General features: G+C 46.8%; 1 protein-coding gene across 3 annotated transcripts in view; it reads right to left on the minus strand.

Moving 5' to 3' along the window:
* MTMR14 (myotubularin related protein 14) overlaps positions 1–3,429 on the minus strand; it is an 88,860-nt gene extending 85,431 nt beyond the window's left edge. Inside the window, exons 1-2 of one of the 3 annotated variants that reach the window (XM_081852788.1) lie at positions 3,054–3,429; positions 443–591 (exon numbers count right to left, since the gene is read on the minus strand). In XM_081852788.1, the coding sequence (XP_081708914.1) occupies positions 443–591; positions 3,054–3,368 (464 nt within the window). In that variant the 5' untranslated portion in view covers positions 3,369–3,429. The remainder of the gene's footprint in view (positions 1–442; positions 592–3,053) is intronic. The other 2 variants (XM_081852787.1, XM_081852789.1) reach the window with 2 other exon arrangements.
* Between the last annotated feature and the right edge of the window lie 20,302 nt (positions 3,430–23,731).

The raw sequence follows: 23,731 nt of genomic DNA on the forward strand, positions 1-23,731 counted from the left end.
AACTCGGATGGCTATGTTCTACCTCCACTGTTGGAGGCAGTACAACTTTAAATACCATTTTCTGGAAACCACAAGAGCGGAGAGGGTTGTTATAATCAGGTCCTGCCTTGCAGGCTGTCCACAAGCATCTGGTTAGCCACTGTGATAACAGGATGTCAAACTAGATGGGTCTAATCCAGCAGGGTTTTTTATATTCACTGGTTGCTACTTAACTCGCACACCACAGCAGCCTCTCATTCATAAAAAAACCCCACCAGGGCTTGTGCACATTTATGTGAACAGCCAATTTTAGAGCCAAGTAAATGGAACGAAAAGACCGATTAGTAACTTGCTAGTACTGTACTACATCTCCCCAAAAAACAGTGACGCACTTTGCAGGCCACAAACATGCTCAGGTTAATTTGGGTCAGACACAGTCCTCCCGAAAGCAGCCACGACTTACGTGTGCCTCTCTTGATCTGTGCTCTCATACTCCAAGAAGACAATCAGGCGGGGGTAATGGCTGCAGATTTCACCATTCCCATTGTGGATCACGCTGAAGCAGTAGTCCTTGCCGAACAGCTCAAGACAGCATTTCTCAATGCGCTCTATCTAGTCAAGTCAAAGAACAAACCAACAGTTATTACAGAATTATTGTTATTTATACAAGGGGGTAACGTTCTTGGCCACCGTGCACATCAGGACAAGTCTAGGTCCCGTTCTGCCCCTGCCCCACCCCCTAAAAGCACACATGTCAGCAGCCGCAAATGTGCTGATTGCGCACAAGTGGGCAGTTGCCTGTACTGTGATCCAAACCAAAAGCCTGGTACATTGCACAAACACTGTATATATGAGTTAAATACAGTGGTACCTCAGGTTAAGCACTTAATTCGTTCTGGAGGTCCCTTCTTAACCTGAAACTGTTCTTAACCTGAAGCACCACTTTAGCTAATGGGGCCTCCTGCTGCTGCTGCCGCTGCACGATTTCTGTTCTCATCCTGAAGCAAAGTTCTTAACCCGAGGTAATATTTCTGGGTTAGCAGAGTCTGTAACCTGAAGCGTATGTAACCTGAAGCGTATGTAGCCTCAGCTACCACTGTAAATGCAAGTGTGGAGCAAAACATTTGATCTTAAGGAAAAGTTTGCTGCCTCAAAAATCCAATAATGAGACCCTCTGTATAGCTGGCATCTATCCCAATGGACTTGCAGCATTTGAAATTCTTATCATTAGAATTCCGGTTATCTGGCAACCTTTGGACAGGGGAAACACTTAACTTGCAATGTTCACCACGTGAGCATTAGGTTACTCTATAAACGAGGACAAGGTGCACCAATGAAGCACATCCAACCCACAAAGGCCATGCAGAATCCGACTGTACACTTGGGAGTATAGACATGGAGTAACCAGGGATGCTGGTATTGTCTACTTGTGTTAGGGGAGTTATGACTTCATGCAACACAGTAGCTTCTCTCTCCACCCCACCTTCCTTTCCTATTCTGTTTTCCCATGGCTTATTTTGCAATGAAGCACCATACAAGAAACCCAGAAAATTCCCATATAAAGATTCGTTTTAAAACAACTGCACTAAAGTAAGGGAGAAGCTTTGCAGTATTAACAGGGATCATGTAGGGGTCTCTTTTAACGGACTGGGATTTTACACTGCAGAGAACAGATGTTGATTCACCTATCCACTCTTTTCAGCCAAAGCATGGCTCCAAAATTGATTCACAGTAAATTACAAATTGACCCAACTACAGGTAACACTTCACGCATCAGACAGAGTGGACTGTACTGCAACAGAAGCTTACGCCGTAATGGATTTGACACATCTTTATAAATATGCCCTCTTTTGCTGCTAATACGACCTCCTCTCTGTCCGGCAATTAAAATGCAACACAAAAACACTTCTCAGATTTTTTAATCTTTCTTTTTGTTGTGGTCCCCCCCCCCAAATGCTTTTAGCAGTTCTTATTTTTATCTACAGATAGGTAGCCGTGTTGGTCTGCCATGGTCAAAACAAAATAAAAAAATTCCTTCCAGTAGCACCTTAAAGACCAACTGAGTTAGTTCTAGGTATGAGCTTTCGTGTGCATGCACACTTCTTCAGATACACTGAAACAGAAGTCACCGGACCTTTCTATATAGTTCCAGTTACAGATAGGTAGCCGTGTTGGTCTGCCATGGTCAAAACAAAATAAAAAAATTCCTTCCAGTAGCACCTTAAAGACCAACTGAGTTAGTTCTAGGTATGAGCTTTCGTGTGCATGCACACTTCTTCAGATACACTGAAACAGAAGTCACCGGACCTTTCTATATAGTTCCAGTTACAGATAGGTAGCCGTGTTGGTCTGCCATGGTCAAAACAAAATAAAAAAATTCCTTCCAGTAGCACCTTAAAGACCAACTGAGTTAGTTCTAGGTATGAGCTTTCGTGTGCATGCACACTTCTTCAGATACACTGAAACAGAAGTCACCGGACCTTTCTATATAGTTCCAGTTACAGATAGGTAGCCGTGTTGGTCTGCCATGGTCAAAACAAAATAAAAAAATTCCTTCCAGTAGCACCTTAAAGACCAACTGAGTTAGTTCTAGGTATGAGCTTTCGTGTGCATGCACACTTCTTCAGATACACTGAAACAGAAGTCACCGGACCTTTCTATATAGTTCCAGTTACAGATAGGTAGCCGTGTTGGTCTATTTTTATCTGTAAGCGAGTGCCTTGAACCTGCTGGGTGGAGGAAAGGCAAGAGTATAAAACCCAGGGTGGTTTTATAATAATAATAAAACAAAACAACAATTCTCAGCTGCGTCTGGGTTGCAGGCACGGCAGAGGAATGTCCGGCTGCCGTCCTGCTTATGCCTTTGATGGTCGGTGAGTAATAATAATGATGAAAAGGCATCTCCAAGCTGGAAGAAATTGTTCACCAGTGGGAGTGTGTGTTTTTTTGTTTTTGTGGCAGTCATGCACTTATCAGAGGAGAGGGATCAGTAGCAACCTGGAGGGACGGTTTAAGGCAAGGGCCGTGCAGAGCGGGGCTGAACGAGGCAGGCCCAGCCCACCCCTCAGGCTCACCTTGGCGTTGCTGCCGGCCCCGCCGCTGCCTCCACCTGCCGAGGTGCCTCCTCCTCCTCCGCCGCCGCCTCCCCCGCTACCGCCCCCTCCATCCCGGGCCCGGTACTGCGCCCTCGAGAACTCCAGCAGCAGCTCCGCCAAAGCGCGCTCCCCGGCGCCGGGCCCCTGAAGGGAGGAGGTGGGGTCGCCCGGGGCTCCTGCCATCCCCGCCCCGCACTCACGGGCCCGAGCCCCGGACTCGCCGCCCCTGCAGCGCCAGCGCCTTCTCCATCCCAACCGCCTTCCGCTTCCGGGAAAGGAGAGCGATGCCGTCATTACAGCGCGACGCGAGAGCGAACACCACCACCACCACCGGCCGCCCGGAAAGGATACCCCTTCCCTATTGGCCCGAAGAGAGCGCGAAAACACCCCCCCCCTCCTCCCTCTCTGTCTCTTCCAGGGGAAGAAAAGGAAGAAGCGGAAGGGCGGGGCTTAAGGAGGAGGAGGAGGGGGCGTGTCCGCAGGCGGGGCTGTGTGGGCGGGGCCGGACTCCGGCTCTGGGAATTGCGGGGCTGCGAACCAATGGCTGCGTGTGGAACTTTGGTGGCAGCGGCGAGGAGTTTTTTTGTGTGTGTTTGCTGTCGCGCGCGCGCGCCCAAAGTGAAAAGAGGCTGCAGGATGGAAGCCCTGACCGCCCGCGTGCACGTGCAAGTGGATCAGTTATTATTGATACTACTAACAACATTGAGTGATGTATGGAAGTGAGAGCTGGACCATAAAGAAGGCTGATCGCCGAAGAATGGATGCTTTTGAATTATGGTGCTGGAGGAGACTCTTGAGAGTCCCACGGACTGCAAGAAGATCAAACCTCTCCATTCTGAAGGAAATCAGCCCTGAGTGCTCACTGGAAGGACAGATCGTGAAGCTGAGGCTCCAATACTTTGGCCACCTCATGAGAAGAGAAGACTCCCTGGAAAAGAGCCTGATGTTGGGAAAGATGGAGGGCACAAGGAGAAGGGGACGAGAGAGGACGAGATGGTTGGACAGTGTTCTCGAAGCTACCAGCACGAGTCTGACCAAACTGCAGGAGGCAGTGGAAGACAAGAGTGCCTGGCGTGCTCTGGTCCATGGGGTCACAAAGAGTTGGACACGACTAAACAACTAAACAACAACAAACAATATTATTAATACCCAGTAATGCTTTGCCAAGAAGAATATCGGTTTCTGCACTCCGGTGTATATTATTACCAGTGCTTTTTTTCTGGGGGGGATGCATACCCCTAAACATATTTTGAATCTTTGTACTTCTGTGCCACTTACTGTATTTATTTATTTTCCGATTTGAACTATAAAATGGTGATTTTCTCAAGTCAAAATGAGAGTACCCCTAAACATTTTTTTATATAGAAAAAAGCACTGATTATTACCGTAAAAAACAACAATACAAAGATTGGATTTCAGGTAATTCGGTTGTAGCCCTGGCTTACCACCAGTTTATGCAACCGGCTAACACCTTGGTCTCTTGCAGCAAAAACGAGAGAAAGAAACGTGCAACGCCTTATGGACTTAAGAGATTTCTCACGTGAGCAGGAGTCAACTTAAGGACCAGGATTTCAGGCCCAGGGGAATGAGTGTGCTTCTCTCTACCCATGCTTGGCGATTCTCCCCAATGCATGCCCCTTCCCTAGGCTACAGGTTTGGATAGTGTTGGATGCCATGCCTAGAGCAGGTCTGATGGAGGCATGCAGAACACTGCCTGTTCCCTGTTCCATCCATGCTGGATCCGTTCCAGTGCTTGTGGCTCTTAACCACTATACCGCACTGGCTCTCAGATAAGCTGTTTGAAGCAGTGTGGTTCCTTAGGCCTGGCTGTAGGAAACTGACTGGATGGGTCCAAGGAAGAGGGAAAGTACCATCTGCCTTGTAGGAGGCCATGGTGCATGCCTCTTTAACAAGACCTCCCTGGATTGCCCAGTAGTGAAAATCCCCTTTGAGGATGTTTGGAGAAGGCGGTGGTGATTCTCCACTTTCAGTTACACTTGGAGGGTAATGTGGGTTGAAAAAGGTTCCCCAACTTTGTCTTAATCAGATTCATGATGTGAGTGTTGTATGTGTGTGTCACCCAGTGGGCTTCCTGGCTGAGTGGGGATTTGAATGCTGGTCTCCCAGGCACTCTGACCACAACTTAAAAATACACGCATGGCGCTGTGGGTTAAACCAAAGAGCCGAGGACTTGCCAGTCAGAAGGTCGACGGTTCGAATCCCTGCGACGGGGTGAGCTCCCGTTGCTCGGTCCCTGCTCCTGCCAACCTAGCAGTTCAAAAGCACGTCAAAGTGCAAGTAGATAAATAGGTACCGCTCCGGCGGGAAGGTCAACGGCATTTCCGTGCACTGCTCTGGTTCGCCAGAAGCGGCTTAGTCATGCTGGCCACATGACCTGGAAGCTGTACGCTGGCTCCCTCGGCCAATAAAGCGCGATGAGCGCCGCAACCCCAGAGTCGGCCATGACTGGACCTAATGATCAGGGGTCCCTTTACCTTTACTCCCAGGCACTCTGACCACAACTTACAAATACACAGGTGTTGGGGTGGGGGGAATAAATCTTAATCAGCATAGCTCTATGGTGACGGAGAAACAAGAGTCCATGATATCAAGTGCCAAGATTGCCAACTGACCAGCTTCTGTGTCTTTAATTGCACCTCAAACTGCAGAAATCAGCAGCTGAAACTGTTTAGTAACATGGAGAGAGAACCTCCGAATGCCTGCACATTTGGCTAGTTTTAAAGTTGGATGTACCATGGATTTGGGTGCTGTGATGTGCCAAACTGAACATAGCCTAACTACTGTTTACGCTTGACAATTCCTGCTGTCCGTAAAGGTAAAGGGACCCCTGACCATTAGGTCCAGTCGTGTCCGACTCGGGTTGCGGCGTTCATCTCGCTTTATTGGCCGAGGGAGCCAGCGTACAGCTTCCGGGTCATGTGGCCAGCATGACTAAGCCGCTTCTGGCAAACCAGAGCAGTGCACAGTACCTATTTATCTGCTTGCATTTTGACGTGCTTTCGAACTGCTAGGTTGGCAGGAGCAGGGACCGAGCAATGCGGGGATTCAAACTGCCGACCTTCTGATCGGCAAGTCCTAGGCTCTGTGGTTTAACCCACAGCGCCACCCACGTCCCCCTACCTGCTGTCCATGGCAGGCAGCAAATAATAGTATTTCTTGAGCCCTCTGGTGGTCTGCATTTACAGGATCAGAAACTAAGGAACTGGTGCAGGGGTCCAGCTGTTCAGGGTCTGATCAAGAGCTGCAGTTTCTGCGCATGGTCATCTGCGTTCGCATGCAGTATACCTCTAAATAACAGGAGCAGGGCCCGAGTTCAGCAATAGTTCATCTGCTGTGCACACAGAAAGCTGCAGGCAGCGTTTTCAGACAGGGCTAGGAGAGACTCCACTGCCGCAGGCTATATGTCTCTGAATACCAGTTGCAAGCAGGGGAGAGCGCTGCTGAGCTCGGTTTCTGCTTATGGGTTTCCCATAGGCATCTAGTTGGCTGCTGCTGCTGTGAGAAATAGATTCTGGACTAGATGGACCACTGCCCAATCCAGCAGGTCTCTCTCTCTCTCTTCTTGCTGTTGTTGTTTAGTCGTTTAGTCATGTCCAACTCTTCGTGACCCCATGGAGCAGAGGATGCCAGGCACTTCTGTCTTCCACTGCCTCCCGCAGTTTGGTCAAACTCATGCTGGAAGCTTCGAGAACACTGTCCAACCATCTCGTCCTCTGTCGTCCCCTTCTCCTTGTGCCCTCCATCTTTCCCAACATCAGGGTCTTTTCCAGGGAGTCTTCTCTTCTCGTGAGGTGGCCAAAGTATTGGAGCCTCAGCTTCAGGATCTGTCCTTCCAGTGAGCACTCAAGGCTGATTTCCTTAAGAATGGAGAGGTTTGATCTTCTTGCAGTCCATGGGACTCTCAAGAGTCTCCTCCAGCACCATCTCTCTTCTTACCTTCCCTGAATTCTCCTTAGGAAGCTGACCTGCAGGAACTGATCACCCTGCTTTTTCTGGGGGAATGGCGAAGGAATATAGCTTCGCCTAGGCTCTCCCCATCCTTTAATACAGTGCTGGTTTATACATGAAAGGCTAGTCAGCAAGGGCAGTGCTTGCAAGCAACCCCTCTTCCTGATCTCTGGTACTTACGCTGCTGCTGCAGCCGCTACTGCCACCACCACCACCACTCGGGGCTATCCTAGCGGCTGCCACCCGCTTTTGTCACATTGCATTGTGGAGCAGCTTCCCTTTCAGAGACCTGACAGGGTCAGCTGTTTCCCCTCTGAGCTACGTGCTGAAGTGCTAGCCAGTAACAAGGCTCAGCAGAGGGTCCCGCAGGGTGGTGGAAACCAGACAGGCCGTTTTGCCAGGCCTTTTCATGCCTCAGCAGGCTTCCAGTTCCAGCGAGCGGGCTCACAACGGAGGTGGAGCTCAGTCTCTGCAAGGAAATAACAAGATCTCTGCGAACTCTTCCCCATTTCTCCTTTCCATAGCCTTCAGCAGGCGGAAGATATTTTCTGAGGTGGAGAAGCAAATGCCACACACATGCCCAGTAAGTCAAAGCGCCTCGTATCCAAAGCCAGCCAAGTTATTGTGGCACCTGAAGCAGGAAAATCTGACCCTTATCTCTCTTTTCCCCCACCTCCCTGCTGTAAAAATAAATAAAAATACATTGAATTATGAACCGTCTGAGCAAGAACGTTACTTGCCCCCAAATGGAAAGAAGTCCCAGCAAAGGAAGACATGGCGAAACTTACCTGAAGAATAAGAAATCAAGATAACAAACGTTTTATAAAAGAATGGAATTGGTTTATTGAATATTTACAGATAAATTGTAAACAGATAAAAACACTGGCAGGATTATTGTAATAACCTGCAGCTATGTAAGAGAGAGAGAGAGAGAGAGAGAGAGAGAGAGAGAGAATAATAAATAAATGAGTAAGTTGTGTTAATTTTGATATGCAGAAGATATTAAAAATAAATTTAAGGAACCGCAGAAAGAGGGAAGGAAGTCGAGTTTTAAAATGTCAATATGATTGTAAAATCAGTGAAATGTATATATCTGAAAAGTATAAATAAAATTTAATAACGAAGAAACAACATGAACCGTTTGCTACCCGATGGTAGGGCCGGCACTGAGCAGATAGCTCTACACACCATGCATTTAGAGCAAAAGCCCCAAAGAATGCTGGGAACTATTGCTTACCCCTCCCAGAACTACAATTCCCAGCACTTTTAACAAAGTAAAGACCCCAGGATTCTTCGGTGAAAGTATTTTGCTTTAAATGTATGGCGTGTACACGTCCCCAGTGTGCTGAAATAATTCAAACTGTGATCTGAGAAGATTCAGATCTCACACTCAGAAAAAAATAATTCATGTCCAACAAATACGGCTATATCCACACACACCTCTTGAAAGGCTGAAATGGAGGCCTGTAATTTTATGTTGGAAGAGGCCTTGTACTGAGTCAGACCATGGGTCCATCTACTTCAGGGCTGTTAGCACTGACTGGAAGGAACTATCCAGAGTTTCAGACAGTAATCCTTCTGTTACCTACTGAGTTGAATAGGAGCAGTCTGATTGGTCCACAGGAGCCACCCAATCCAGCTCCAGGTGGAAGTGAATCCGCAACCTGATTGACCTACAGGTGTATCCCTGAATTAGCCAGTCACGTGGGGCCCATTGTCAGCAAGGACTTATGCAGCACAATGGGAATCAGATTTCCGTGCGCTGCCAGAAGCAGCTTAGTCATGCTGGCCACATGACCCGGAAGCTGTACACCGGCTCCCTCGGCCAATAAAGCAAGATGAGCACCGTAACTCCAGAGTTGATCACGACTGGACCTAATGGTCAGGGGTCCCTTTACCTAGGAATCAAAAACAGCATCTCATGACCAAATCCGGCTCTCCAGAAAAACCATACCTCCTCTTTCCCCAATTGCCAACCATAAAAAGCAGAAATTTGTGGCAACATGTTTTTTAAACGTTAGGCTTAGGAGATAAAGGTTGAAGCCCATCTCGCATCACTCCTTTCTTTAAGTGGCCCTTCAGGACAACGGCTGACTGACAAGGGCCAGCCCAATATATTTTGCTGCCTCACAACAGGACACATACAGAAGCCAACCGGGCGGGCAATTGAATCTTCTTATTCCTATACCGGGACGCGGGTGGCGCTGTGGGTTAAACCACAGAGCCTAGGGCTTGCCGATCAGAAGGTCAGAGGTTTGAATCCCTGTGACGGGGTGAGCTCTCGTTGCTCAGTCCCTGCTCCTGCCAACCTAGCAGTTCGAAAGCACAACAGTGCAAGTAGATAAATAGGTACCACTCCAGCGGGAAGGTAAACGGTGTTTCCGTGCGCTGCTCTGGTTCACCAGAAGCAGCTTAGTCATGCTGGCCACATGACCCAGAAGCTGTACGCCAGCTCCCTCGGCCAGTAAAGCGAGATGAGCGCCACAACCCGAGTCGGCCACGACTGGACCTAATGTTCAGGGGTCCCTTTACCTCTACCTATTCCTATACTGGCAATGGGGCAGTGTCTTCCATCTTACCTAACGGCAGCAAGGTAGTTCTGAGGGGCAGATCAGGCCACATGGCGCAAACCAGGGGACTGAAGAGAAACCGGAGGCTGTTGCTGCTCCCCTCCTGCATCCACCAGCCGAGGCGATGGCCTCACTCTGTCTAGGGATAGGGCCGGCTCTGGGTAGACTGATCAGGGTAGCAGAGGGAATGGAGGTTGGGTTTCCATGTGACATGGTGATGTAAGAATTAGGTTGCAATTCTGGATAACAGGACCCTGTTGTGGAAATGAACCAAGCTGGAAGTAGGTTTGTTAACTAGCCCCAAGGAAAAGGCCAATATATATATATATATATATATATATTATATATATATATATATATATATATATATATATATATATATATATATGAGAAAGACATGGCCAGCTTTGTGTTGTTGTTTTTTAAATAATATTTATTACTTTTCCAACAATTTAAACACTACAAAAAAGAAAAACAATACAATACAATACAAAAACACTACACAACACCAACACATTAAACCAACAAAACAAAACAAAAACAGTTTAAAACACATCAAATAATTTCAATATCTTATCTTTCATTCACTTATTTCCGCGACCTCCTCACACCTCCCTTTTTGTATTCCACTTCTGTTAATTGTTTCAGCAATTCCTTTCCATCTTCCTCTGTTTTCTATCCTATAATTATCTTAGCACATTCTAACCTTATTTTTCCTTTAATACTCTGTTAATCTGTTTATACTTAATTCCTTATAACATTTCTACTAAAGCCATATAACTTCATTCCAACGTTTTTCTAACATTCATTAATATTACAGTATTTCCGTAAATAATCTTTAAACTTTTTCCAGTCTTCTTCCACCGACTCTTCTCCCTGGTCTCGGATTCTGCCAGTCATTTCCGCCAGTTCCATATAGTCCACCAACTTCATCTGCCATTCTTCCCGGGTGGGTAAATCTTGTGTCTTCCAATACTTCGCGATGAGTATTCTTGCTGCTGTTGTTGCATACATGAAAAATGTTCTATCCTTCTTTGGCACCAATTGGCCGACCATGCCCAGGAGAAAGGCCTCTGGTTTCTTCAGGAAGGTATATTTGAATACCTTTTTCATTTCATTATAAATCATCTCCCAGAATGTCTTAATCCTTGGGCATGTCCACCAAAGGTGAAAGAATGTACCTTCAGTCTCATTACATTTCCAACATTTATTATTGGGCAAATGGTAAATTTTTGCAAGCTTGACTGGTGTCATGTACCACCTATAAATCATTTTCATTAAGTTTTCTCTTAGGGCATTACATGCCGTAAATTTCATACCTGTGGTCCATAACTGTTCCCAGTCAGCCATCATTATGTTATGTCCAACATCTTGTGCCCATTTAATCATATCAGATTTCACTATTTCATCCTGAGTGTTCCATTTCAACAGCAAGTTATAGACATGGCCAGCTTTGGATTGCAACCACCAGGTGGTGCTAGAGCTCTGTTTTCTTCTTGCTCTGTTTTCCTGTCTCCCTTTGCCACTTTTGGAAAGCACAGCTTGGATTATTACCAGATGCAACTCTCTCCGTAGTCCCCCTTGCTACTAATAGATTTCCATGGAGCAGCAGCTGCAGGAGAGCTGACACAGCACATACAGTGCGAGTTGGGGAATCCCTGGGCTCAGCCTCCCTGGGGAAGCCACTATTTGCTCAGATTCCGTTAGCCCTCACCTGCAACATGGAGAATGGAGACACTGGTCTGCCTTGCAAGGCTGTCGTGAGGAGCATCAATGCGATTTATAGGAAGTGCCCTGAACACTGGAAATATGCTAGGGTGGTATTAAATGTCCAGGGGTGGTATTATTACCACTTCCGTCGCCCGCTGAAAATGAACTGTTTGCATTTAGAGAGGGCTCCTGGCGCCACCTGACTGCAATGAGACTCATGCTATTCATAAATCTAGCTCATGGGCAGGCGCACTAAGGCCTGGGGGCCGGATCTGGCCCAATCGCCTTCTAAATCTGGCTGGCAGACGGTCCGGGAATCAGCGTGTTTTTACATGAGTAGAATGTTCTTTTATTTAAAATGCAGCTCTGGGTTATTTGTGGGGCCTGCCTGGTGTTTTTACATGAGTAGAATGTGTGCTTTTATTTAAAATGCATCTATGGGTTATTTGTGGGGCATAGGAATTCTTTCTTCTTCTTTTTTCAGAATATAGTCCAGCCCACCACAAGGTCTGAGGGACAGTGGACCGGCCCTCTGCTGAAAAAGTTTGCTGACCCCTGCTATAGCTAGAGGTAAAGGTAAAGATAAAGGGCCCCCTGACCATTAGGTCCAGTCATGGCCGACTCTGGGGTTGCAGCGCTCATCTCGCTTTATTGACCGAGGGAGCCGGCGTACAGCTTCCGGGTCATGTGGCCAGCATGACTAAGCTGCTTCTGGCGAACCAGAGCAGTGCACAGAAACGCCGTTTACCTTCCCGCTGAAGCAGTGGCTATTTATCTACTTGCACTTTGACATGCTTTCGAACTGCTAGGTTGGCAGGAGCTGGGACCGAGCAAGGGGAGCTCACCCCGTCGCGGATTTGAACCGCCGACCTTCTGATCGGCAAGTCCTAGGCTCTGTGGTTTAACCCACAGCGCCATCCGCGTCCCATATAGCTAGAGGTAGAGGATGATAAAGAGTGTTGTAGGATTCCCTTTGAGGTATGTCTGCATTTCTTTTCTCCTGCTTTCTGCCATCTCTGGCTACTATAGTTTTATTGGGGTGGGGGCTACGAATGGGGTTTGGCATTGTTTTCGCTTTGTAAACTGCCCCTTGCAAGCTTCTGTTCACTGAAAAGTGGCATATATAAACATGAAATTTGGAAATAGGTTTGGAAGGTTTTGGAAAACGCCATTAAAAACACACACTAGTGTAAGCTCTTCATCACAAGACACTTGATTGTATGATGTGTGTACTAGCCACTGTTCTACCTTCTCCTTCAGAAGCATCAAGCCTCTGAATAAGGTAAAAGGTGAAGGTAAAGGACCCCTGGATGGTTAAGTCCAGTCAAAGGCTACTATGGGGTTGTGGCGCTCATCTTGCTTTTAGGCCGAAGGAGCCAGCATTTGTCCACAGACAGCTTTCCGGGTCATGTGGCCAGCAGGACTAAATCGCTTCTGGCACAACAGAACACCATGATGGAAACCAGAGCGCACGGAAATGCCATTTATGCCGCAGTGGTACCTATTTATCTACTTGTACTGGTGTCCTTTCAAACTGCTAGGTTGGCAGGAGCTGGGACAGAGCGACGGGAGCTCACTCCGTCGCGGGGATTTGAACCGCCAACCTTCTGATTGGCAAGCTCAAGAGGCTCAGTGTTTTAGACCACAGCACCACCCATTTCCCTAAGCCTCTGGATACCAGTTGGTGGAAACCGTAGGAGGGGAGAGTGGCTGTGATGCTCGAGTCCAGCTTGCAGGCTTTCTGCAAGCATCTGGTTGGCCACTGTGAGAACGGGATGCTGAACTAGCCCTCGACCTGATCCAGCAGTTCTTGCCTTGGTGTTCTTATGTGAAATGATGCTTCTCACCAGAGCTGTGCGCAAATGGCTTATTGAACGTATCCACTGTATATGTGGGCAAAGAAAGTGGGAGGAGCATTTCAGTGAATTGCTCCAGGGGAAGGAAGAATTATTGTTATTACTTGTCCTTTATCCTATCGTGGCCGACTCTGGGGTTGCGGCGCTCATCTCGCTTTATTGGCCGAGGGAGCTGGCGTACAGCTTCCGGGTCATGTGGCCAGCATGACTAAGCCGCTTCTGGCGAAGCAGAGCAGCACACGGAAACACTGTTTACCTTCCCACCGGAGCGGTACCTATTTATCTACTTGCACTTTGGCGTGCTTTCGTACTGCTAGGTTGGCAGGAGCAGGGACCGAGCAACGGGAGCTCACCCCTTCGCGGGGATTCGAACCGCCGACCTTCTGATCAGCAAGTCCTAGGCTCTGTGGTTTAACCCACAGCGCCACCCACGTCCCTTTTATATAAAGGTAAAGGGACCCCTGACCATTAGGTCCAGTTGTGACCGACTCTGGGGTTGCAATTTATTTATAAATTTATAAATATAAAGTATATAAATATAAATTTATATAAGTATAAATAAATAAATTTATTTATATACTTACTTATTTATAAGACTTCAGTTATCCCATGGCTTTAAAAAGGGGGAGGGCCACATTATCTACCTGGCCTGGGCCTCTGCCTGGCTCTGCAAGGCTCTGTGTACAGCAGTCAGGTGCCCAAACCACAGCAGAGCAATACCTTTGGCACCAGCTTGGCTGCAGGAGTCTCTGGAAAAAGGCGCGATCTGAGGAGCCAAACGGAGTGAAAGGGAGCCCGGGAAGCAGGGCAGCCGCTCCTCTTCCCACCACTGCTCCGCTTTGCCTTCTCCCTTCCTGCCTGCAGCTTCCACCACCAGCTTTTGGCACAGCCGAGGTGGGCTCCCTCCCTTCTCCCTCCCCCAGCACCGCAGGTACCAGTAGCATCATGACGCAGCCGGATTGGCTGCAGAGCACCCTCCGAGAATTCTCTGCTACGGCGATTGGTTAATATGCTAGGGAGGACCCGGGCTGCTGCTTTTTTTGGCATCCCTGCGCAAGGAGGATGGGAGGAAGGGCGCCGCCGCCCGCCTGGGAATCGTGCACGCGATGCGGATTCCCTGTTACAGAGCGACTCTCCCGCAAGCCTCCTCGCTTGCCTGGGGCCTTGCCAGAGCCAATGAGCAATGCAAGGCGCATCGATTCGTTTCCAACGGTGCTAGGAGAACGCGCCGGGTTTCTGAATGAAGCGCGGAGTTAATTGCTCAAAAGGTGGCCATCGCAGCGTCTTAGGGGGGCTTGGAGGAAGTCATTTGGGCTTAAACCACCCCCCCCCCTCCACAATCCTTTGTCGGATGCAGCCTCAGATGCTTCCCAAAGCATTCCCCAAACACATTCTTCCATCTCACCACAGTGCCTTCCAGTTTGTTACCCTCCTTGATTCCCTCCTTGTCTTTCTCTCACTGATTAAATACTGCTTCTTGCAATTTGTCCTGAGTCTATGTAGTTGTGTAGGGTGTGGAAATGGCAAGGGGCCATCTTCATGAATTGATTTTAAAAATTTGATTCTTCCACTCCACCCCCATCCTCCGCTGTATGAGTTGCTGGAAAATCACACACACACACACACACACACACACACACTTACACACACACACACACACACACACACACACACACCAGCTATCTGAGTACAAATTGGTAGTCTTCCGCCATAGTCTTTCTTTGTGTATATGTGTGGTTGGAGAGGGGGAGTGTTCACACACACACAAAAATCAGAAACAAATTTTAACTTTTTATTACAATTGCTTTCACTTGCTTTCCAGAACTGTAACGGTACTGTACTTTTAAAAATTTTTAAAAATATATTCTGTACAGTGGTACCTCGGGTTAAGAACTTAATTCGTTCTGGAGGTCTGTTCTTAACCTGAAACTGTTCTTAACCTGAAGCACCACTTTAGCTAATGGGGCCTCCTGCTGCTGCCGGAGCACGATTTCTGTTCTCATCCTGAAGCAAAGTTCTGAACCCGAGGTACTATTTCTGGGTTAGCAGAGTCTGCAACCTGAAGCGCCTGTAACCCGAGGTACCACTGTATACTTATTTGAGAATATAAGGAGGCCTTCTTCTGATTAGACCTGCATAGGGAATTGTGATTTCCAATAGCCTTGGTGAAAACGGAAGCAGGGCACATCATGACTTCGGTTGTGATGCATCTGCTGAAGGGGACCAAGCATCTTGGACAGGCAAGAGATCTGCCATCTGCAGATGGTTCAGTCCAGGGGATCACGACAATCCCAGGCCATATTGTACCTTTCTGCATCAGCAGCATCTTCTGCATGTTTGGCTTTGAGCTGCACAGTTGAAACAGAACATGAGCAGGGCCCTCTCTGCACCATCAGACCATAGAGTCGATCTAGTCTGGCATCCTCTTTCCTACGCAGTGGCCAACCTGGTGTCCCTGGGAAGCCCAGAATTAGGACATGGGGAGGGACAAAAGCATAAACCATGCCCCTTAAGAAAATCTGTCTATATTTTCAAATTTTCATAGTTTTATCTGAGGTTCTACCCACTGACTTCCAAAAATCCTACTTGGCTCTCTCTTCGAGCTTCTGAGATTTCACAGCGTGTTGCTATTATACTTTCAAACACAGCTTTAAGGACTAGAAACCTTGCCTTTTAAAAACCAGACAGCAGAGATCACTGCTGAGGAATTGTTACCCACCCAAGAAAATGCAATACTTAGTTGTTAAATAAATCATGAGTTCAGGACACAACTACCATTCCAAGTGATGTACAAAATTCCACCAAAAACATAAAAACCGGGGGGGGGGGCGCTAATTAAAACTGCATCCCACCACCTTAAAACTGAGTAGTAGCAATTAATTTTGCTGCAGCGATTAATAAAACGCTGATTGAACTAAAAATAAAGTTTGATTTGCGTGGGAAGGAGTAAAATACACTTTGATTCCCTGCAAAAGTATGTAGCCTCCAGACTTTCCTTCAGTGCTTTGTCCTACACACCTCTCGGCCAGGAATAAATGTGTTAGCCCCATCATGTTCTATTTTCGTGCATCTTAAGACACCTTTGGCATCGCCTTGGAATATTCTGTTTGAAGCAAGTGAGAGATACCTGCAACTGCTAAGTTCAGCAAACAGTTAAGGAAAATTCACCCGTGAATATTACTGAGAGTGGATTCGCAGAGCTGTTTAGGTTCCCCCATCACCACCGCATATCCCTGGTGACTCTTTTTGAGGCATTCATGTGCATCCCAGTAGCCAACATATTTTGCTTGCAATTTGAACAGGCGCTCGTTAGATCCGAATGCTTGCTGGGGCCAAAATAGTGTTGGATTATTGTAGCTCGTGAACTCTTAATGTTGAACGATGCGCAAAACCTCATTCTGTAGGAGAGTGTTTCAAGCATTAAGCAGCTACTAATACTTACAAAGGGATTTTGAATGTGTCAAGTCAATTAAATAACGTTTAAAATGCTAGTTTGGGCAAATGTACTGTGACTGTATTGATTACTAGCATTGCTTGTTCTGTGTTTTTTTTTTTTGGTTAGTCGTGTTTTGAAGGAAATTTTATTATTATGGAATGTGAGTGTGGTAGGTTTGCAGGCTCACACCATGGGCGTAGCCGGTGGAGCAGCTACCCCCCAATCAAGTAAATCAGTAAAACTATTTAATGAAGCCTGACCCTCTAACACAGGGCTGGATTTAGGTTTGATGAGGCCCTAAGCTACTGAAGGTAATGGGGCCCTATATACAGTATGTCCAGCTGTCCTTTGTCAACAACAAATTGTCACTCTTTTTTGTGTTGAATATATGCTATATGGTAATTTATGGACCTAATAGGTATCTATTACTTACACCATAGGAGCCTACACAACACAAAATACTGTTGCTGTATGTAGGTTTTATTTTATTTGTTTTTTATCTTAAATTTTGGAAATGTACATCCAGGTTTTTTTCCCCTTTTTTGGGGGCCCCCAAGAGAGTGGGGCCCTAAGCTATAGTTTGTTTAGCTTATACGTAAATCCGGCACTGCTGTAACATAAATCCTGGCTACGCCCATGCCTCATACCCAACAGGAGTGTTCCTGGTCAGGATTCAAGCTGCCTCATCTTACCCTCCTCTAGGATGCTGTTAGGTTGCAAGGCATTCAAACACACCAATTCACTCTCCCACACCCTGGTTTTCCAAATGACACTCAACCTTCTGAAGCAACTGAACATGCTCAGGCGTCATTAGGGGTTTCTCTGTTTGGGTTGCCTTCAAAACAATAGCATTGATATTTCCATCTGTGCTCATCCAAACATGCCTTCCTCTTGTTTCTCAGTGGCCCAGTTTTGGGCTCCAATTCTATCGGCATTCAACCACCTGAGTTTGCTATTAGAGGAAACGAGTGGGGCCAGAAAGAAAATGCTAGAGATAGTTTGATATGGTTTCAGCCAACTAGCTAGCTATGGCCTTCCATATTCCATCTCTCGCCCTTATTCTGTTCTCGTTGGTCTGTTGGGATTTAGTCAGTGGAGGCTGGTCTAACAGGGTATATGGGTCACAGCTCCACCAACCTCAGCCAAACCCTTGACTTTTTACTTACAACCAGTCCAGGAAGTGGCACTGCCTGAAATAATCTTCCTCTTTAGCTTCGGTGTTGTCCTTATAGAACTCAGCAGGGAGAAGGATGGGGGCAAATTTGGAATCAATTGGCTCCGTCTGTCATTGGCTGTAGCACCACCTACTGTTTGTCTCCCTACTTATCACACTACCAGTTAAAGCCCTAAACGGCCTCAGCCCTGTATACCTGACGCTGAGGTCCAGCTCTGAGGGCCTTCTGGCAGTTCCCTCATTGCGATAAGTGAGGTTACAGGGAACCAGGCAGATGGCCTTCTCGGTGGTGGCACCCACCCTGTGGAATGCCTCCCATCAGATGTCAAGGAGATAAGTAACTATCTTACTTTTAGAAGACATCTGAAGGCAGCTCTGTTTAGGGAAGTTTTTAATGTTTGATGTTTTGTCGTGTTTTTAATATTCTGTTGGGAGCCGCCCAGAGTAGCTGGGGGAACCACTGGTCAACAAAGTAAATAATATATGATGATAATGATGTTTTAAAAAGTGTACTAAAAACCTTGTAGATACTCCAAGGATGCCAATTTCTCTCTCTCTCTCTCTCTCTTTCTCTCTCTCGTTTTTCACTTGGCCCCATTTTGGTTGCAAAACTGTCAGCCCTCACCACCTGAGTTCTCTGTTAGAGAGAATGAATGATGATGCATTTATATCTGGTGCAAACCTACTTGGAGTGCACTAATTGCAGGAAGTGGATACATAAATAAATCTGACTTGACTAATTGCCTGACTCTCATGAAGATGAATACATGCAGTGATACTGAATCAGACCATTTGTCCATTTACTGTTGTCTATTCTGACAGGCAATGACTGTCTAGAATCTCTGCCATATATTTTTTGTACCACCTGATACCTGGGATTTTTCAGCTTGAGATGCCAAAGGCCTTTCAACTAGGCCTATCACCTGATATATATATTTTTTAAAAGCTGACCAATGGTTTATTTTTTTCTTAATGAATTTATTACATGTGCACAGATTTGTATATTGATACAAACAATACAAACGAAGCATCATGATTTCCCCCTTTCATGTGTACATGTGCTGCAGGGACGTGGGTGGCGCTGTGTGTTAAACCACAGAGCCTAAGACTTGCCGATCAGAAAGTCGGCGGTTCAAATCCCCATGACGGGGTGAGCTCCCGTTGCTCAGTCCCTGCTCCTGCCAACGTAGCAGCTTGAAAGCACGTCAAAGTGCAAGTAGATAAACAGGTACCGCTCCGGCGTGAAGGTAAACGGCGTTTCTGTGCGCTGCTCTGGTTCGCCAAAAGCGGCTTAGTCATGCTGGCCACATGACCCGGAAGCTGTACGCCGGCTCCCTCGGCCAATAAAGCGAGATGAGCGCCGCAACCCCAGAGTCGGCCACGACTGGACCTAATGGTCTGGGGTCCCTTTACCTTTACCTTACATGTGCTGCAGCTGGTAGCATCTTAAGTAAGGCCTTCTTTTCTTTGTGAGAAAAAAGGGAGAATACCTCTTTAAGATGGTGCTTGCTATCTTCAGCTGTGCAACCACTGTTTGATTATAGATTCAAAGCATTTTATAATCTAGCAGATCAAACATTGCAATCCTACTTTTGAAATGGATGAATTGATGTTAATTAAATTTAAAACAAATATTCCCCCCCAAAAAAAATTCATTCAGAAGTTACAATACAGCTTTGTTCACAGCCATAATATCACAGAATGACCACTCCAAAGAAATCTGCTGTTACCCAAGCCTCAGGGCTGGTGCCTTTCCGAGATACTGAAAGAACTGTACCATGACAGTAAGCAAGAGCAACTACAGTGGCACCTCGGGTTACATACGCTTCAGGTTACAGACACTTCAGGTTACAGACTCCGCTAACCCAGAAATAGTACCTCGGGTTAAGAACTTTGCTTCAGGATGAGAACATATAACACCGGTCTTGAAAGACCTACATTGGCTCCCAGTACGTTTCCGAGCACAATTCAAAGTGTTGGTGTTGACCTTTAAAGCCCTAAACGGCCTCAGCCCAGTATACCTGAAGGAGCGTCTCCACCTCCATCGTTCTGCCCGGACACTGAGGTCCAGCGCCGAGGGCCTTCTGGCGGTTCCCTCACTGCGAGAAGCCAAGTTACAGGGAACCAGGCAGAGGGCCTTCTCGGTAGTGGCGCCCTCCCTGTGGAACGCCCTCCCATCAGATGTCAAAGAGAACAACAACTACCAGACTTTTAGAAGACATCTGAAGGCAGCCCTGTTTAGGGAAGCTTTTAATGTTTGATGTATCACAGTATTTTAATATTCTTTTGGAAGCCGCCCAGAATGGCTGGGGAAACCCAGCCAGATGGGCGGGGTATAAATAAATAATAACAATAACAATAACAATTATTATTATTATTATTATTATTATTATTATTATTATTATTATTAACAGAAATCATGCTCTGGCGGCGCGGCGGCAGCAGGAGGCCCCATTAGCTAAAGTGGTGCTTCAGGTTAAGAACATTTTCAGGTTAAGAACAGACCTCCAGAACAAATTAAGTACTCAACCCGAGGTACCACTGTACCTGTACTGTATTTGCTGTTAGAAGAAAAGGCCACCTTTACATCAGGACCAGCACAGTCTGAAAAATAAACAAATATGCTCTTCACTCATAATCACACTGATTAAAATTGGTGCCTAATAATTAATGGACAAAAAAATTATTGGTTGATGGGATCTTTACTGGCATCCCACCAGCTTTTGAAGATGCACCTGTTAGCACAAGCATTCCCTTGATCTCTCAGCCCAAGTCTCCCGTTTTAATTACCGTGTTGTTTTAATGGGATGGTTTCATTGCATATTCTAATTATGGATGTTTCTATTTTACTGCTTGTGTAGTTAGTTGGTTTTCACACTTACAAACTGCTGGGAAGCCTATTTGAGCATTAAGTGGTATATAAATTAATAATAATAAAAAACCAGTGAAAGCTGTTGACCCTAATATGCTCCTAAGTGGTGATTTTACTACCCCACCCCGACCCCCGTCAGTTCTATGAAGGTCTGAGCACTTACAATATGCACTGGACTTACTTTGTTGTTGTTTAGTCATTTAGTCGTGTCCGACTCTTCGTGACCCCATGGACCAGAGCACGCCAGGCACTCCTGTCTTCCACTGCCTCCTGCAGTTTGGCCAAACTCATGCTGGTAGCTTCGAGAACACTATCCAAACATCTCGTCCTCTGTCGTCCCCTTCTCCTTGTGCCCTCCATCTTTCCCAACATCAGGGTCTTTTCCAGGGAGTCTTCTCTTCTCATGAGGTGGCCAAAGTATTGGAGCCTCAGCTTCAGGATCTGTCCTTCCAGTGAGCACTCAGGGCTGATTTCCTTAAGAATGGCTGATTTCCTTAAGAATGGACTTACTTTGTACTGGCATGCTAATCTATTCTAGGGCGGCCTGTCCTGTTTTGCCACCTGAGGCAAAGAGAGAAATTGCACCCTCCCCTTACCAATGCCTCCCTTACTGGGGTTGCACAGCTGCAGTAGTGGGGTGGCTTCTAGTGAGATCTCATGAAACTCTCGCGAGATCTTGCTGGAAGCCGCCATTGCCATCACGTGACCCCACCGGCAGATGCTTCAGCCCACCTCATGGGTGGGCCAGCACTTGGGAGGCGAAGTGTAGCATGGTATTAACACCTAGATCAATCTGAAGAGGAGCAAAATTTCCCGTTTCAAAAAATGTGGGCGCTCCAAAATCCATAGATCAAATTTCAGGGCAGTTTATTCTGTGAGAGCCTGAAGCTTCCTGGGATAGCTCAGTCAGTAGAACATGAGACTGTTAATTTCAGGGTTGTGGGTTCAAGCCCTGTGTTGGGCAAAAGATTCCTAGATGACCCTCACGATCCCTTCCAACTCTACAATTCTGTGATTCTATGATTGATCAGTTACATTTCCACTACTGAACCTGGGGTACACAGGAGTCCTGGCAGCGGGTGACGCTGTGGTCTAAGCCACTGAGCCTCTTGGGCTTGCCGATCAGAAGGTCGGCGGTTCGAATCCCTGTGAAGGGGGGAGGTCCCGTTGCTCTGTCCCAGCTCCTGCCAACCTAGCAGTTCAAAAGCACACCAGTGCAAGTAGATAAATAGGTACCACTGTGGCAGGAAGGTAAATGGCATTTCCGTGCGCTCTGGCACTCGTCACAGTGTCCCGTTGCACCAGAAGCTGTTTAGTCCTCCCGGCCACATGACCTGGAAAGCTGTCTGCAGACAAACGCTGGCTCCCTGAAAGCGAGATGAGCGCCACAACCCCAGAGTCGCCTTTGACTGAACTTAACCGTCCACGGGTCCTTTACCTTTTACCGTTATCATTTTACACAGGGGTCCTAGAAGGTCTACCACCCAGGCAGAGAGAAAAACCCAGACCTCCTTAGCTTCAGCAAGAGTTCTGTATGCCTCATGTGCCTTCAGACAAGAGCACAGGAGAACCAGGATTATTCTTGTCCCCCAATGCAGTGAGTATGCTTGCTGGTGCTAGGCAGGCAGCTCCCTTGTGAGCAAACATCTGTGCACATCTGGGATGATAAAAATGAGCTGGGAGGGTCTGAGCATTTCAATAGCTGGGGTTATTACCCAACACTCCAGGGTGGAAGCGTGCCTGATGGGTTTAAATCAGTAGTCATTCAGCTCCCGCCAAAAAAGAAAAGGGAAAAGTAAAATCAACCTGGATGCTGATTCCCTAGCTATTCCTTACCTTTTTCTGGGGAATCTGTGGCCATTCAAGAGCCATTGAACTACCACTTCCATCTACCTTGACCATTGGCTGGTGTTATGTACTGAGTTGAATAGGATCCAAAAGGCAGCAGTCTGATTGGTCCTAGAACAATGCAGCAGTATGATTGGTCCGCAGGAGCCACCCAATCAAGCTCCAGGTGGAAGTGACTGGCCCACGAGAGAATCCTGGAATTAGCCAATCACATGCGGCCCATTGTGTAAATAATGTATATAAAGCAGATATTTTGGGGGAACTTTCATTCCTCACTACTATGAGCTGAATAAAGAGCATGAAATCCACACTTGACTCTGAGTATATTTCAGCCGGCCTGGCTGGGTTGATGGGAGATGGTGTGAACAACATCTTGAGGGCTACGGGGTATATCCATTGCTAATTTTAGGGAGAACAGGATTTGTGATCAGGCATACACAAGCTTCAGGTACACCTGGCCTCCATCCTGTTTCTGGAACCATGCCAGTTTTGGTTTTCAGAGCACTGAAATCACACCTGGGACTTATCTCTGTTTACAGACTGATAGGGGTTGCGCTCACCTTGTTGATCCTTTCAGAAGTTATCTATGGTTTCCAAAGCCCTTGCTCAAGAACTCCCACCTGCATATATGCGTAAAGACATACTTTTTAAAATTGATTTTCATTTTAGAAGATTACAAGAGGAGCTAAATAAACAAACCAGGGACAATCAGACAATAATAACACTGTAATTACAGGGTCATGCGATTATGAAGGGGAGAAGGGAAGAGAATGTTTGTGTGTGTGTGGACAGTTTCTGGCAAAGCATGCTGATCGCCTAACCTTATGCAAAAGCTCCACTTATGACACCCAAATACCGATGCAGGACACCCAAATATCTGGTTGCCTGTCTTAGGGAACTGTGAAGGACCGATTGTTAAACCACTTTGGGAATTGTAGCTCTGGGAGGGGAATAGGGGTCTCCTAACAACCCTCAGCACCCTCAACAAACTACAGCTCCCAGACAGTGTTGGGAACTCCCATTGTTCCAGGCACATTTGGGAATTGCGCCTAAGATTTTAGATTAAAACTGCAGAGGGGAAGGAAAGGAGGATCTTTTTCTGCCTCCCCACTTCCAGCTATTCTCTGAAGATTGGAGAAGAGACCCTCTTAAGAATACAGTGGTACTTTGGGTTACATACACTTCAGGTTACAGACGCTTCAGGTTACAGACGCCGCTAACC

The sequence above is a fragment of the Podarcis erhardii genome, assembly GCF_964252035.2.
Source record: "Podarcis erhardii genome assembly, chromosome: 2".
NCBI lineage: Eukaryota > Metazoa > Chordata > Lepidosauria > Squamata > Lacertidae > Podarcis > Podarcis erhardii.